Below are 17163 nucleotides of genomic sequence, written 5' to 3' on the forward strand. Positions count from 1 at the left end.
ATATGTAACTCTACTGCATTATCATTGTACTTGTATCTTGATGTGTGGTATATACTTAAGTGAGTTGGTAATACTTAAAGGGACAGTAAACCTTAAAAATAATGTTATATAATTCTGCACATAGTGCAGTATTATATAACATTATATTAGCCAAACTTTATAAAAACATAATGTAGCCTAAGTGCAGCTCGCTCCTGCTGTCAGACAGAGCAGGAGCGAGCTGCACTTAGTGCTATGGCGCGGTCAGGCCGGGCTGTGACTATACAGCTGGCCCGATGCTCTGAGTAAATATAACAGACCCGCTCAACAGAGTACAGAGAGCGGGTCTGTAAAACAGCGTTTTTAAAAAAAAAAAAAAAATAATAGGCTACATTATGTTTTTATAAAGTTTGGCTAATATAATGTTATATAATTCTGCACTATGTGCAGAATTATATAACATTATTTTTAAAGTTTACTGACACTTTAAGCTACAGAGCAGTACTTAATTTATGGAATGGAAGGAATGGAAAATATGATACCATGTCAACACATCACAAGTGGATAAGATACTCCAAATATGTATAGCCCACTGGTCACTTACTACCCCATATAGTGTAGACGGTTGGCATAAACTATTGAGTCCTGACATTATACTTTTGAGATAAAGGCCAGATTTATATTTAACAGGTCTCATAGTTAATTTTTAACATTCTAGCAACACATGATAGAGTGATTTTAAATTGTTTGTGGTCACCCATCTTTTAAGTGTCCAATAAAATTTACATTTTAAAGAAAACCTTTTTTTTGCATCTATAACCAGTCTGGGCAAAGAGTGCTATACAAGCATTTACTTCCAGGGAATCTAATCCCAATTGTTCACTGAATAGGGAAATAAGATGAGTGTGCACGAAAGCTCACTCCCTTAGCTGTCCCGGGACAGACATACTGATTTGCTGCTTAGAAGTCCTTTGCAATGGGATGTGGCTACTGAGGACATTTTGAGGTAAAATATATTTCTTTTTTTCATAGAGATGTTCAGGTAATATTTTCAAGTCAGCTTTTTACAGCTATGCTGCGTCACTTTCAAGTGTTTCAACATTTGGGTATCATGGCCCTTTAATATATAAACACCAAACAGCAATTAGGTGCAGCTGTCACTAATGATCCAGAATAGAGATACGACTTCATATTCACAGTCTCTGTACTGACACATTGCCTAATTCTGTTACACTTTTCCAATCCTCATTTGCTCACTCACCACACACTTTTTCTTATTGCTCCCTATGTCATCACTCATTCTCAGTTCATCCTGCATTATATCAGACTTATACATTCTGTGTCCATTACCTCTCCTTTAGATTGTAAGCTTGAGAGCCTCTTTACCTATAGGCCACTTTGTATTTAAGTCAACTACTACTGATTGTGCTCAAGGGCAGGGCATTCCTCTCCTTTTGTATAACTCAATTATTGCACCTACAACTGTAAATTACCCCTAATGTGCTTGCTTGTGTATGTAATGCATCCCTGTAATGTTTTATTCTTTGTATAGTGCAGTGTAATCTGCTGGCACTTTATAACTGATAATAATAAAATAATAATAATAATATACCCCTTTTTATTTAGAAGTGACTATTTCTCAAAACACATGGATAACTTCAGAGAGATCAAGCTAATACAAAGTAGTAGATTTGGTATAAAAAACAACAATATTTTTATTTCTTGTAAGACGATTATAGATAGTGTATGCACTCACCGGGAAGCCCATATCAGTGAGCTGTTTTAGAAGACGGCTCATAATCCATGCCTCATCTGACTTGCTTGAAGTCTTCATGTTCTGTGTTAATACAGATAGAATAATAAGGGAACAGGAAAGAGATTTTTTATTGTAAAGCAGATTTAATACAAGAACATGGCATTCTGGTTAAAGGGACAAACTTAAAGAGAATATGATTGATATATAAGGGTTGCCTTACTAAATGGCTTTATAAGATTATATAAACTTAATACAAATTACATGTATAACTACAGATTTACGAAAACTTGACTCATAAAAGTTGAAATAACAACTAAATCTTTTGCATTCCCCATATTCATTATTTATAGTGAGTGCAGCTAAAAATTAAAACATGATCTTTATTATTTTTTCTTAAAATCATCCAGACATTTAGTGTTACAAAATTATACTGAGGTCTAGCAAACTACAATATTAAAAACACTATTAGCTATTTGCAGGCTATGGGGCCGAATTATCATTGTGCGAGCGGACATGATCCGATATCGCTGTTGGAATTTATTATTGCACCAGCAGTTCTTGTGAACTGCTGGTGCAATGCCGCTCCCTGCAGATTCGTGGCAAATTGGCCTCTAGCAGGGGGTGTCAATCAACCCGATCAAATTCGATCGGGTTGATTTCTGGCGATGTCTGTCCGCCACCTCAGAGCAGGCGGACAGGTAATGCAGCAGTGGTCTTTAGCCTAAGGGATCGCCAGAAACACGGGGCATCAAGCTACATATGGAGCTTGATAAATATGCGCCTAATACTTATATCAACTTATATGCAATGGGATATTACAATTTTCTACATCCAATAGTTATTTTCTTATAAAATGATGTTCAATTAATAATAGATTACAAACTTCACATTACTAGGAAGTTATTATATTACTTGAACAAAAGTAAATTTATGCTTACCTGATAAATTAATTTCTTCTATGGTACGACGAGTCCACGGATTCATCCTTTACTTGTAGGGATATTATCCTCCTGCTAACAGGAAGTGGCAAAGAGCACAACAGCAGAGCTGTCTATATAGCTCCTCCGTTAGCTCCTCCCCCAGTCATTTGACCGAAGGTACAGGAAGAAAAAGGAGAAACTAAAAGGTGCAGAGGTGACTGAAGTTTAAAATCTAAAAATATAATATGTCTTAAAATGACAGAGCGGGCCGTGGACTCGTCGTACCATAGAAGAACTTAATTTATCAGGTAAGCATAAATTTACTTTTTTTATATCTCGTTTTTTAATAAAACCATTAAATTTCTGTATCAAAATCTTCATCAGAGTACCTTTGCCTCCAGTTGGTTAGGCACCTGGGCACACACATCTTTCATTGGCTGATTGAATCAGCCAATCAGATTGAAGTTCAATCCGATTGGCTGATCCAATCAGCCAATCGGATTGAGCTCGCATTCTATTGGCTGTACCGATCAGCCAATAGAATGCAAGCTCAATCCGATTGGCTGATTGGATCAGCCATTTGGATTGAACTTCAATCTGATTGGCTGATTCAATCAGCCAATCAGATTTTTCCTACCTTAATTCCGAATGGCTGATAGAATCCTATCAGCCAATCGGAATTGAAGGGACGCCATCTTGGATGACGTCACTTAAAGTTACCATCATTGTTTAAGAAGACTCTGGATGAAGAGGATGGCTCCGCGTCGGCTACTTGGAAGATGGCTCTGCTCCAGATGGATGAAGATTGAAGACGCCGCCTGGATGAAGACTTCTACCGGATGAAGGACCTCTTCTGCGCACCTTGGATGAAGATTTCGGCCCGGTTGGGTGAAGACGACTCAAGGTAGGGAGATCTTCAGGGGGGTAGTGTTAGGTTTTTTTTAAGGGGGGTTTGGGTGGGTTAGTGTAGGGGTAAGTGGGTGGTGGGTTTTAATGTTGGGGGGAGGTTGCATTTTTTTTACAGGTAAAAGAGCTGATTACTTTGAGGCAATGCCCCGCAAAAAGCCCTTTTACGGGCTGGTAAAAGAGCTGATTACTTTTGTAATTTAGAATAGGGTAGGGCATTTTATTATTTTGGGGGGCTTTTTAATTTTATTAGGGGGCTTAGATTAGGTGTAATTAGTTTAAACTTCTTGTAATTTATTTTTATTTTCTGTAATTTAGTGTTTTTTTTTTGTAGTATAGATTAGTTTATTTAATTGTATTTTATTTTAGATAATTGTAGTTAATTTATTTAATTAATTTATTGATAGTGTAGTGTTAGGTGTATTTGTAACTTAGGTTAGGATTTATTTCACAGGTAATTTTGTAATTATTTTAACTAGGTAGCTATTAAATAGTTATTAACTATTTAATAGCTATTGTACATAGTTAAAATAAATACAAAGTTGCCTGTAAAATAAATATAAATCCTAAAATAGATACAATGTAACTATCCTATATTATAAAAGGCCAAGGCCAAGTGTGTTTGTCTGAAGCCGTCATGCGCAGTAGAGACTGCGCGCGGACAAACACACCTGGCCTTCAGCTGCAGAGTAGTGCGCACTGCGGAAGCTGCCTGGTGGGGGCGTGACCGGCGTTGGGCGTGCCGTGATGGGGGCGTGGCCGACATGATGAGGGGGTGTGACCGGTGGGCGTGACGAGGGGGCGTGGCCTCACGGGAGCGCAGGGAGGGGCGTGGCCGGCGGGAGAGACCAAAACAGAGGAAGGAAGGAAAGAAAGAAAGCGAGCAGAAGAGGGGGGAAGAGTAAAAGAGGGAGAGAGAGCGCAAGAGAGTGGGAGAGAAAGAGGGGGAGAGAGAGATCAAAAGAGAGGGGGGAGAGAGAGAGCTCAAAAGAGAGGGGGGAGAGAGAGCTTAAAAGAGAGGTGGGAGAGAGAGCGCAAAAGAGGGAGAGAGAGAGATCGCAAAAGAGAGGGGGAGAGAGCGCAAGAGAGAGGGGGAGAGAGAGAGCTCAAAAGAGAGGGGGAGAGAGAACGCAAAAGAGGGAGAGAGAGAGCGCAAAAGAGAGGGGGAGAGCAAAGAAAGAGGGGGAGAGAGCGCAAAAAAACATAATTTATGCTTACCTGATAAATTTATTTCTCTTGTAGTGTATTCAGTCCACGGGTCATCCATTACTTATGGGATATATTCCCTTCCCAACAGGAAGTTGCAAGAGGATCACCCAAAGCAGAGCTGCTATATAGCTCCTCCCCTCACATGTCATATCCAGTCATTCGACCGAAACAAGACAAGAAAGGAGAAACCATAGGGTGCAGTGGTGACTGAAGTTTTAATTAAAATTTAGATCTGCCTTAAAAAAGACAGGGCGGGCCGTGGACTGAATACACTACAAGAGAAATAAATTTATCAGGTAAGCATAAATTATGTTTTCTCTTGTTAAGTGTATTCAGTCCACGGGTCATCCATTACTTATGGGATACCAATACCAAAGCTAAAGTACACGGATGATGGGAGGGACAAGGCAGGAACTTAAACAGAAGGAACCACTGCCTGTAGAACCTTTCTCCCAAAAACAGCCTCCGAAGAAGCAAAAGTGTCAAATTTGTAAAATTTTGAAAAGGTGTGAAGCGAAGACCAAGTCGCAGCCTTGCAAATCTGTTCAACAACGGCCTCATTCTTAAAGGCCCAGGTGGAAGCCACAGCTCTAGTAGAATGAGCTGTAATTCTTTCAGGGGGCTGCTGTCCAGCAGTCTCATAGGCTAAACGTATTATGCTACGAAGCCAAAAAGAGAGAGAGGTTGCCGAAGCTTTTTGACCTCTCCTCTGTCCAAAATAAACGACAAACAGGGAAGAAGTTTGACGAAAATCTTTAGTTGCCTGTAAATAGAACTTCAGGGCACGGACTACGTCCAGATTATGCAAAAGACGTTCCTTCTTTGAAGAAGGATTAGGGCACAATGATGGGACAACAATCTCTTGATTTATATTCCTGTTAGAAACTACCTTAGGTAAAAACCCAGGTTTAGTACGCAGAACTACCTTGTCTGAATGGAAAACCAGATAAGGAGAATCACAATGTAAAGCAGATAACTCAGAGACTCTTCGAGCCGAGGAAATAGCCATCAAAAATAGAACTTTCCAAGATAAAAGCTTAATATCAATGGAATGAAGGGGTTCAAACGGAACACCCTGAAGAACTCTAAGAACCAAGTTTAAGCTCCACGGAGGAGCAACAGCTTTAAACACAGGCTTAATCCTAGCCAGAGCCTGACAAAAAGCCTGGACGTCTGGAACTTCCGCCAGACGCTTGTGCAAAAGAATAGACAGAGCAGAAATCTGTCCCTTCAACGAACTAGCAGATAAGCCCTTTTCCAAACCCTCTTGTAGAAAGGACAATATCCTAGGAATCCTAACCTTACTCCATGAGTAACTCTTGGATTCGCACCAATATAAGTATTTACGCCATATCTTATGATAGATTTTTCTGGTAACAGGCTTCCGAGCCTGTATTAAGGTATCAATAACTGACTCTGAGAAGCCACGCTTGGATAGGATCAAGCGTTCAATCTCCATGCAGTCAGTCTCAGGGAAATTAGATTTGGATGGTTGAAAGGACCTTGTATTAGAAGGTCCTGCCTCAGAGGTAGAGACCATGGTGGACAGGACGACATGTCCACTAGGTCTGCATACCAGAATCACCGATGCTCTCTCCTGTTTGATCTTGGCAATCAGTCGAGGCAGCAGCGGAAACGGTGGAAATACATAAGCCATGTTGAAAACCCAAGGGGCTGCTAGAGCATCTATCAGCGCCGCTCCCGGGTCCCTGGACCTGGATCCGTAACGAGGAAGCTTGGCGTTCTGGCGAGACGCCATGAGATCCAGTTCTGGTTTGCCCCAACGACGAATCAGTTGAGCGAACACCTCCGGATGAAGTTCCCACTCCCCCGGATGAAAAGTCTGGCGACTTAGAAAGTCCGCCTCCCAGTTCTCCACGCCTGGGATGTGGATCGCTGACAGGTGGCAAGAGTGAAAGGAGGAGAAGCTTTGAAGTCCAGAAGATATCCCTGGGATATGATCTCCAACGCCCAGGGATCCTGGACATCTCTTGCCCACACCTGGGCGAAGAGAGAAAGTCTGCCCCCCACTAGATCCGTTTCCGGATAGGGGGCAATCCCTTCATGCTGTCTTAGGGGCAGTAGTAGGTTTTCTCGTCTGCTTGCCCTTGTTCCAGGACTGGTTAGTTTTCCAGGCCTGTCTGTAACGAGCAACAGTTCCTTCCTGTTTTGGAGCGGAGGAAGTTGATGCTGCTCCTGCCTTGAAGTTTCGAAAGGCACGAAAATTAGACTGTTTGGCCTTTGATTTGGCCCTGTCCTGAGGAAGGGTATGACCCTTACCTCCAGTAATGTCAGCGATAATTTCTTTCAAGCCGGGCCCGAATAAGGTTTGTCCCTTGAAAGGAATATTAAGCAATTTAGATTTAGAAGTCACGTCAGCTGACCAGGATTTAAGCCATAGCGCTCTGCGCGCCTGGATGGCGAATCCGGAGTTCTTAGCCGTTAGTTTAGTTAAATGTACAATGGCATCAGAAACAAAAGCATTAGCTAGCTTAAGTGCTTTAAGCTTGTCCATAATTTCATCTAATGGAGCTGTGTGAATGACCTCTTCTAGAGACTCAAACCAGAATGCCGCAGCAGCAGTGACAGGCGCAATGCATGCAAGGGGCTGTAAGATAAAACCTTGTTGAACAAACATTTTCTTAAGGTAACCTTCTAATTTTTTATCCATTGGATCCGAAAAAGCACAACTATCCTCCACCGGGATAGTGGTACGCTTGGCTAAAGTAGAAACTGCTCCCTCCACCTTGGGGACAGTTTGCCATAAGTCCCATGTAGTGGCGTCTATTGGAAACATTTTCCTAAATATAGGAGGTGGGGAAAAGGGCACACCAGGTCTATCCCACTCCTTGCTAATAATTTCTGTAAGCCTTTTAGGTATAGGAAAAACGTCAGTACACACCGGCACCGCATAGTATCTATCCAGCCTACATAATTTCTCTGGAATTGCAACTGTATTACAGTCATTCAGAGCCGCTAAAACCTCCCCTAGCAATACACGGAGGTTCTCAAGCTTAAATTTAAAATTAGAAATCTCTGAATCCGGTTTCCCTGGATCAGATCCGTCACCCACAGAATGAAGCTCTCCGTCCTCATGTTCTGCAAACTGTGACCCAGTATCAGACATCTCACAGCACCAGCGCGCTCTGTCCTTATCCCAGAGCTATTGCGCTTGCCTCTTAATTCTGGCAATTTAGATAATACTTCTGTCAAGGTATTATTCATAATAGTGGCCATGTCTTGTAAAGTGATTTGTATGGGCGTCTCTGATGTACTTGGCGCCACAATATCACACGCCTCCTGAGCGGGAGGCGAAGGTACTGACACGTGAGGAGAGTTAGTCGGCATAACTTCCCCCCTTGTCGTCTGGTGATAATTCTTTTATAGATAAAGACTGACCTTTATTATTTAAAGTGAAATCAATACATTTAGTACACATATTTCTATGTGGCTCCACACTGGCTTTCAAACATAATGAACAAACAGATTCATCTGTGTCAGACATGTTTAAACAGATTAGCAATGAGACTAGTAAGCTTGGAAAACACTTTGAAATACGTTTACAAGCACTAAATAAAACGCTACTGCGCCTTTAAGAAGCACAAAAAATTGTCACAGTTGAAATAACAATGAACCAAATCAGTTATAGCAACCAAATTTTTACAATAAATGTATTAAGTTAGCAGAGCATTGCACCCACTTGCAAATGGATGATTAACCCCTTAATACCCAAAACGGATAATAATATAGAAAAAAACGTTTTTTAACACAGTCAAACACACTGTCACAGGTCTGCTGTGACTGATTACCTCCCTCAAAATGACTTTTGAAGTCCCCTGAGCTCTCTAGAGACGTCCTGGGTCATGCAGGAAGAAACAGGAAGACAGAGACTGAATTTTTACTGCGCAAAAAAGCGCTAAAACAGGCCCCTCCCACTCATATTACAACAGTGGGAAGCCTCAGTTAACTGTTTCCATGCAGAAATATAAGTCAGCCATGTGGAAAATTCATGCCCCAATAAATTTTATCAAAGTACCTCACAAAAACGATTAAACATGCCAGCAACCGTTTTAAACATCTTTTTCTTTTTCTTTTTTAAAGAGTATGTATCTCTATTGATAAACCTGATACCAGTCCTTCTACTGCATTTAAGACTTATTACATTACCTCAGTAATAGCAGCATTTTCTTAGTCAAATTCCATTCCTAGAAAAAATAAGAGAGACAGATGCGCCACATGGCCCAATATTGTTTGTTCTGCAGAATGGATGTAATTTGATGATGTAAATACAAACTCACAATTTTAGAAGCACTCCAGTTAGTGCAACAGAAGCAGTCTGGGATCAATCACAGTCACCCAGCAGACCGACCTCTTGGATAGAGTGGTATATTTCTATGAAAAACAAGATAAGCAGACACAAGGGTGCCTATATGGCCTAGTACAGTTTGGAACCAGATGATGATGTAGTATATGTTTGAAAATATACTCACATTTAGAAAAGCATCTCCAATGATGCTAATCAGGCAGGAAGGGATCAATACAGTCACCCAACAGACTATGGCCAGGTTATCACAGGAGGCAATCGGCAAAAATCCAGGGAACCAAGACAGGTCCAAATAATACACCAAAAGCAAGTGTTTGTAAAAAATAGTAATACTTTACTTTGTAAAAACAGTAAAACATGCGACGCGTTTCTCAGTCACAGACTGTTTCCTCAGGCATCAAAAAAAATTGTGAGTTTGTATTTACATCATCAAATTACATCCATTCTGCAGAACAAACAATATTGGGCCATGTGGCGCATCTGTCTCTCTTATTTTTTATAGATCATCCTCTTAGGATCCTGGCCGGATTCTCTACAGATTGCTGCCTTGACACCTCTATCTACTTCTCAGAGACTCTCTTTGAATTGATCTTATAACTTTTTTGAATTTTTTCATTTTTTAATCATATCTATTAATCCCAATTTTGTTGCTTTAAATGTTTTAATTTGTATTATCCATTTTAGTCATTTGATAATTTGTATATCATTTTGTATAAATATATCACTGTATAGATACACTTTTATACTCTAGGGCGCCCCCTATCTTATAGGACATTTGTGCGGATACACTTAGGTGTATTTTGCTTTAGGCCATCTAGGGGTAGTCGACCGAGCTAATCATGTTGTCTGCCCTTGAAAGAACCAATAGGAGGAAAAATAATAATAGTTTGGGCAACACTGAACACCATACTGAAAATGAATCTGACCCTTCTATGTATACTTTATTCACCAAATTAGAGAATTCACTGAAGTCTGAGCATAGACATTGGTGGGATTTTGAAACATTACAAAAGTATAAGAACAAAAAGCTGATACCTAGAGGCTTGAGAGTGTTTAAAAATTGTTCTTTTAAAGACAACACTAATATTCTCAAGGAATGGGAAGATGCCCTCAATGTCTGTGCTAACACTTTTATAGACATTTTAATTAAACATAGGAAACACCTGTATAATGAGGTTGGTATTGAAATAGATAAAATACAACAGAATCTGGAAAAGTATGTTAATCATACCGAATTTGAGGGACTTAGAAAATCAGCATATGATCAAGCTGAAGAATACCAAAGTGAGATCATTAAAAGAAAGAATAAAAAACTAATAAGAGATGAGGGTGACTATGCCAAAGGTGAAATATACACCTATAACCGGAACAATGGGAAAAATATCAATAGCTTTAATAATCCCCCGATTAATCCACCCAGGTTTACTCCGAGGAGACATAACGACAACTATTATAACAATAGATCGTATCACAACCAGGGAGAGAGACACCTGGACCCACCTGGGTTTATTCCTAGGAGACATGATGATAATAATTTTAATAATAGACTGTCTCACCATCAGGGAGATAGATACCCAGACTTGCACATGAATAGACAACACAGACATAGGTATTCAGAATTTAACATGGCGAAAGAAGGTACACATAATTATTCTGATAATCAGCAATACCACCAACGAGGTAACTATAGAAACCATCAATCCTACAATAATACTAATTTTCATTATGATAACTATCGTGAAAACAAACACCAACATCACCAACAAAACAATCCTCACACCAACAATTCTTGGGATAGATCACATGAGCCTAACAGGACACACAAACAAAATGATGGTAACCACCAGAGATTCGATGAGAATATGGGATATTCTTCTCAAAGACATAGAAGTAACGATTACACTGATAGATCATCTAATGCTATCATTGATACATACAAAGAAAGACCTTCTATGAAAGAAAGAGTCACTACCAATGACTCTAGAGGCCCTGATACCTCGAACCCCTTTAGACCCACAAACAGATCATTTGAATCTACAAATAGATTCCAGCCATTAAGTTCTGACAATTATCAGCACCAGAATAATCCTTCTACATCTGACAATAACGAACATAACAACATTTCTTTTTTAGAGATGGGTCCAGACCATCGTGTGGAACATTGGTCTATGTCCCCCCGACCACCAAGGCAAAAAAGAATACACACAAACGAGGAAATAGAGGAAAATCCTCAACCTCCAAAAAGGAAAAACTATTAAAATATAAAAAGGGAATTTTTAATTTGTCAGATCATACATTATCTGACGATGAAATAAGAGTACTAGGAAAAGGGCTATCTTTTAGCCCCACTAATGGTCCCAACATGTTCCAACTGTTTGTGGACATCAATAGCTTTACTAGAAAGCTATCCTTACAAAAATACTTCGCAGAAAAACGGTTGAAAAATACAGATAGCTTACCTATTGTCTTGGACTCTATGGATAAACATCTGAGAGATGGTATAATCACTTTGGAACCCGATACATTACTACAACAGCTTAATGAGAAATATATACAAACAGGCTTTAAGCCAAAATCAAACTTTAATCCCCCCCGTGTGAGAAATTCGCACATCAGTATCTTTCAATCAATGGTACTAAAAGATCTAGAAAAACTATCTAAAAAAATCAGATACAGACACAATCTAAGCCCTGGTGAACGTCAAGCTCTTGAATCACTTTCTTTAAATAAAAATATCATAATACGCCAGGCGGATAAAGGAGGGGGCATTGTCCTCCAAAATAGATCAGATTATATCCTAGAAGCTGATAGGATTCTGAAAGACGATAGTTATTACAAACTTTTGGCGAAAGATCCTACCGCGGTGTATCAAAAACAACTTTATTCACTTCTTAAAGAAGGATTTGATGAGGGCATTATATCTAAAAAGGAGAAGGAATATCTATATCCAAAAAATCCGAGTGTAGCATTTTACTACCATTTACCTAAGATCCACAAAAATACATCTCATCCCCCTGGTCGCCCGATTGTGGCAGGTATTGACAGCTTAACTGACCACCTTTCGGCTTATATAGATTCCTTCTTACAAAAACATGTTATCAATTTACCTTCATACATTAGGGATTCCACAGATCTTTTAAACAAATTAAATAATTTAGGTATCAAAAAAACTGATAATGAGTTATGGTGGATCACCAGCGACGTAAGCTCGCTTTATTCTAACATCCCACATGATAAAGGGCTGTCGGTCATCCAATCATATTTGGCCACCGATATATATATGCCGCTAAAACAACAAAAATTCATCAGCGAATTAATTTATTTTATATTACATCACAATTATTTTCTTTATCAGGGACAACACTATCTTCAGGTAAAGGGTACGGCCATGGGCACCAGATTCGCACCCAGTTTTGCCAATCTCTATATGGGCAAATTTGAGGAGACCCACATTTATGGGTCTCCTATGGGTGCGGGTCTGGTGTTCTATGGCCGTTATATTGATGACCTTCTTATTCTTTTCAGGGGAAGTTTTGAGGAAGCTAATATATTTACTTCCTCGCTTAATGCTAACGAATTTGATCTGGAATTTACTTCAAACATTCAATCTAACATGATTGAATTTTTGGATCTATCTTTATTTTTTTCCACCAACGGCACTATTATGTCTGAAACTTTTTTTAAAAAAGTTGATTGTAATAGCTTCCTAAATTTCACCAGTAACCAAAAAAGATGCCTGAGGAAACAGTCTGTGACTGAGAAACGCGTCGCATGTTTTACTGTTTTTACAAAGTAAAGTATTACTATTTTTTACAAACACTTGCTTTTGGTGTATTATTTGGACCTGTCTTGGTTCCCTGGATTTTTGCCGATTGCCTCCTGTGATAACCTGGCCATAGTCTGTTGGGTGACTGTATTGATCCCTTCCTGCCTGATTAGCATCATTGGAGATGCTTTTCTAAATGTGAGTATATTTTCAAACATATACTACATCATCATCTGGTTCCAAACTGTACTAGGCCATATAGGCACCCTTGTGTCTGCTTATCTTGTTTTTCATAGAAATATACCACTCTATCCAAGAGGTCGGTCTGCTGGGTGACTGTGATTGATCCCAGACTGCTTCTGTTGCACTAACTGGAGTGCTTCTAAAATTGTGAGTTTGTATTTACATCATCAAATTACATCCATTCTGCAGAACAAACAATATTGGGCCATGTGGCGCATCTGTCTCTCTTATTTTTTATAGATCATCCTCTTAGGATCCTGGCCGGATTCTCTACAGATTGCTGCCTTGACACCTCTATCTACTTCTCAGAGACTCTCTTTGAATTGGTCTTATAACTTTTTTTGAATTTTTTCATTTTTTAATCATATCTATTAATCCCAATTTTGTTGCTTTAAATGTTTTAATTTGTATTATCCATTTTAGTCATTTGATAATTTGTATATCATTTTGTATAAATATATCACTGTATAGATACACTTTTATACTCTAGGGCGCCCCCTATCTTATAGTCCATTCCTAGAAAATCACTTTACTGTATATACATTAATCAGCCTGATACCAGTCACTTCCACTGCATTTAAGGCTGTACTTACATAACATCGGTATCAGCAGTATTTTCTTAGTCAATTCCATTCCTTAGAAAAATATTTTACTGCACATACCTTATTTGCGGTGGACCCCGCACACTATTCCCTTTCTGAAGTTACCCCACTCCTCAGAATGTGCGAGAACAGCCAGTGGATCTTAGTTACTTCTGCTAAGATCATAGAAAACACAGGCAGATTCTTCTTCCAAATACTGCCTGAGAAAAAAACAGCACACTCCGGTGCCATTTAAAAATAACAAACTTTTGATTGAAGAAATAATTAAGTATAAAACACCACTCTCCTCTCACGACCTCCTTCTATGTTGAGGGTTGCAAGAGAATGACTGGATATGACATGTGAGGGGAGGAGCTATATAGCAGCTCTGCTTTGGGTGATCCTCTTGCAACTTCCTGTTGGGAAGGGAATATATCCCATAAGTAATGGATGACCCGTGGACTGAATACACTTAACAAGAGAAAGAGGGGGGAGAGAGCGCAAAAGAGTGGGGGGAGAGAGCAAAAGAGTGGGGTGAGAGAGCTCAAAAGAGAGGGGGGGAGAGAGAGCTCAAAAGAGAGGGGGGGAGAGAGCTCAAAAGAGAGGGGGGGGAGAGAGAGTTTAAAAGAGAGGGGGGAGAGAGAGTGCACAAAAGAAGGGGGAGAGAGAGTACAAAAGAGAGGGGGAGAGAGCGCAAAAGAGAAGGGGAAGAGAGTGCAAAAGAGGGGAAGAGAGAGTGCAAAAGAGAGGGGGAGGGAGAGAGCAAAAGAGAGGGGAAGAGAGAGCAAAAGAGAGGGGGGGAGAGAGAGCAAAAGAGAGGGGGAGAGAGAACAAAAGAGGGGGGGAGAGAGAGAACGCAAAAGAGGGGGGAGAGAGAGCAAAAGAGAGGGGGGAGAGAGAGCGCAAAAGAGGGGGGAGAGAGAGCAAAAGAGGGGGGAGAGAGAGAGCAAAAGAGGGGGGAGAGAGCAAAATAGGGGAGAGAGAGAGCAAAAGAGGTCGAGAGAGAGCAAGAGGGGGAGAGAGCAGATGATGGGGGGGAAGAGAGAGATCGAGCAAAAGAGGGGAGAGAGAGCAAAAGAGGTGGGAGAGAGAGAGCAAAAGAGGGGGGAGAGAGCGCAAAAAAGGATAGAGAGAGCAAAAGAGGAGGGAGAGTGCAAAATAAGGGGGAGAGAGAGAACTCAAAAGAGAGGGGGGAGAGAGAGAGCGCGAAAGAGAGAGGGGAGAGAGAGGGAGCAAGGGTTGGAACCGCGGTACCTAAAAAATTGGCCCGTGTACACGGGCTTTAGAACTAGTTAGTTATATTATAGCTATATTAGGGTTTATTTTATAGGTAAGTATTTAGTTTTAAATGGGAATAATTTATTTAATGATAGTAAATTTATTTTGTTTAATTAAAATTATATTTAACTTAGGGGGGTGTTAGGGTTAGACTTAGGTTTAGGGGTTAATAACTTTATTATAGTAGCGGCGAGGTCCGATGACGTTGGGGCGGGTGCAGATAAGGGGGTAATAAATCTAATATAGGTGTCGGCGATGTTAGGGGCAGCAGATTAGGGGTTCATAGCGATAATGTAGGTGGCGGCGGTGTCCGGTCGGCAGATTAGGGGTTAAAAAAAATGTAATTAGAGGGTTTGCAATGTGGGGGGCCCTCGGTTTAGGGGTACATAGGTAGTTTATGGGTGTTAGTGTACTTTATAGCACAGTAGTTAAGAGCTTTATGTTCCGGCGTTAGCCCATACTGACTTTTTTTGGGGGTAGGAGTCTTGTCGGTAGAGGGTCTATCGCTCACTTGTTCCAAGACTCCAAATACCAGCGTTAGGCAAATCCCATTGAAAAGATAGGATACGCAATTGACGTAAGGGGATCTGCGATAGCCTCGAGTCGCGGAATGAAAGTGAGCGGTAGAACCTTTCCTGGCTGACTCTAAATACCAATAGTTATTTTCTTATAAAATGATGTTCAATTAATAATAGATTACAAACTTCACATTACTAGGAAGTTATTATATTACTTGAACAAAAGTAAATTTATGCTTACCTGATAAATGAATTTCTTCTATGGTACGACGAGTCCACGGATTCATCCTTTACTTGTAGGGATATTATCCTCCTGCTAACAGGAAGTGGCAAAGAGCACCACAGCAGAGCTGTCTATATAGCTCCTCCCTTAGCACCACCCCCCAGTCATTTGACCGAAGGTACAGGAAGAAAAAGGAGAAACTAAAAGGTGCAGAGGTGACTGAAGTTTAAAATCAAAAAATATAATCTGTCTTAAAATGATAGGGCGGGCCGTGGACTCGTCGTACCATAGAAGAAATTAATTTATCAGGTAAGCATAAATTTACTTTTTTTATATCTTGTTGTTTAATAAAACTCCAGTTGGTTAGGCACCTGGGCACACACATCTTTCATTGGCTGATTGAATCAGCCAATCAGATTGAAGTTCAATCCGATTGGCTGATCCAATCAGCCAATCGGATTGAGCTCGCATTATTTTGGCTGTACCGATCAGCCAATAGAATGCGAGCTCAATTAGCCAATCAGATTTTTCCTACCTTAATTCCGAATGGCTGATAGAATCCTATCAGCCAATTGGAATTGAAGGGACGCCATCTTGGATGACGTCACTTAAAGTTACCATCATTGTTTAAGAAGACTCCGGATCAAGAGGATGGCTCTGCGTCGGCTCCTTGGAAGATGGCTCTGCTCCGCTCCAGATGGATGAAGATTGAAGACGCCGCCTGGATGAAGACTTCTACCGGATGAAAGACCTTTTCTGCGCACCATGGATGAAGATTTCGGCCCGGTTGGGTGAAGACGACTCAAGGTAGGGAGATCTTCAGGGGGGTAGTGTTAGGTTTTTTTAAGGGGGGTTTGGGTGGGTTAGAGTAGGGGTGTGTGGGTGGTGGGTTTTAATGTTGGGGGGAGGTTGTATTTTTTTTTACAGGTAAAAGAGCTTATTACTTTGGGGCAATGCCCCGCAAAAAAGCCCTTTTACAGGCTGGTAAAAGAGCTGATTACTTTTGTAATTTAGAATAGGGTAGGGCATTTTATTATTTTGGGGGGCTTTTAAATTTTATTAGGGGGCTTAGATTAGGTGTAATTAGTTTAAACTTCTTTTAATTTTTTTTATTTTCTGTAATTTAGTTTTTTTTTTTTTTTGTATTATAGATTAGTTTATTTAATTGTATTTTATTTTAGATAAATGTAGTTAATTTATTTAATTAATTTATTGATAGTGTAGTGTTAGGTGTATTTGTAACTTAGGTTAGGATTTATTTTACAGGTAATTTTGTAATTATTTTAACTAGGTAGCTATTAAATAGTTATTAACTATTTAATAGCTATTGTACCTAGTTAAAATAAATACAAAGTTGCCTGTAAAATAAATATAAATCCTAAAATAGATACAATGTAACTATCCTATATTATAAAAGGCCAAGGCAAAGTGTGTTTGTCTGAAGCCGTCATGCGCAGTAG

At 40.0% G+C, this 17163-nt stretch overlaps 1 protein-coding gene across 1 annotated transcript in view; it reads right to left on the reverse strand.

Moving 5' to 3' along the window:
- TNRC6C (trinucleotide repeat containing adaptor 6C) overlaps window positions 1–17163 on the reverse strand; it is a 1532250-nt gene that overhangs the window by 729008 nt on the left and 786079 nt on the right. The window contains exon 8 of the mRNA XM_053709646.1: window positions 1736–1816. Within this exon, the coding sequence (XP_053565621.1) occupies window positions 1736–1816 (81 nt within the window). The remainder of the gene's footprint in view (window positions 1–1735; window positions 1817–17163) is intronic.

The sequence above is a fragment of the Bombina bombina genome, chromosome 1 (assembly GCF_027579735.1).
Source record: "Bombina bombina isolate aBomBom1 chromosome 1, aBomBom1.pri, whole genome shotgun sequence".
In the NCBI taxonomy this organism is placed as follows: Eukaryota; Metazoa; Chordata; class Amphibia; order Anura; family Bombinatoridae; genus Bombina; species Bombina bombina.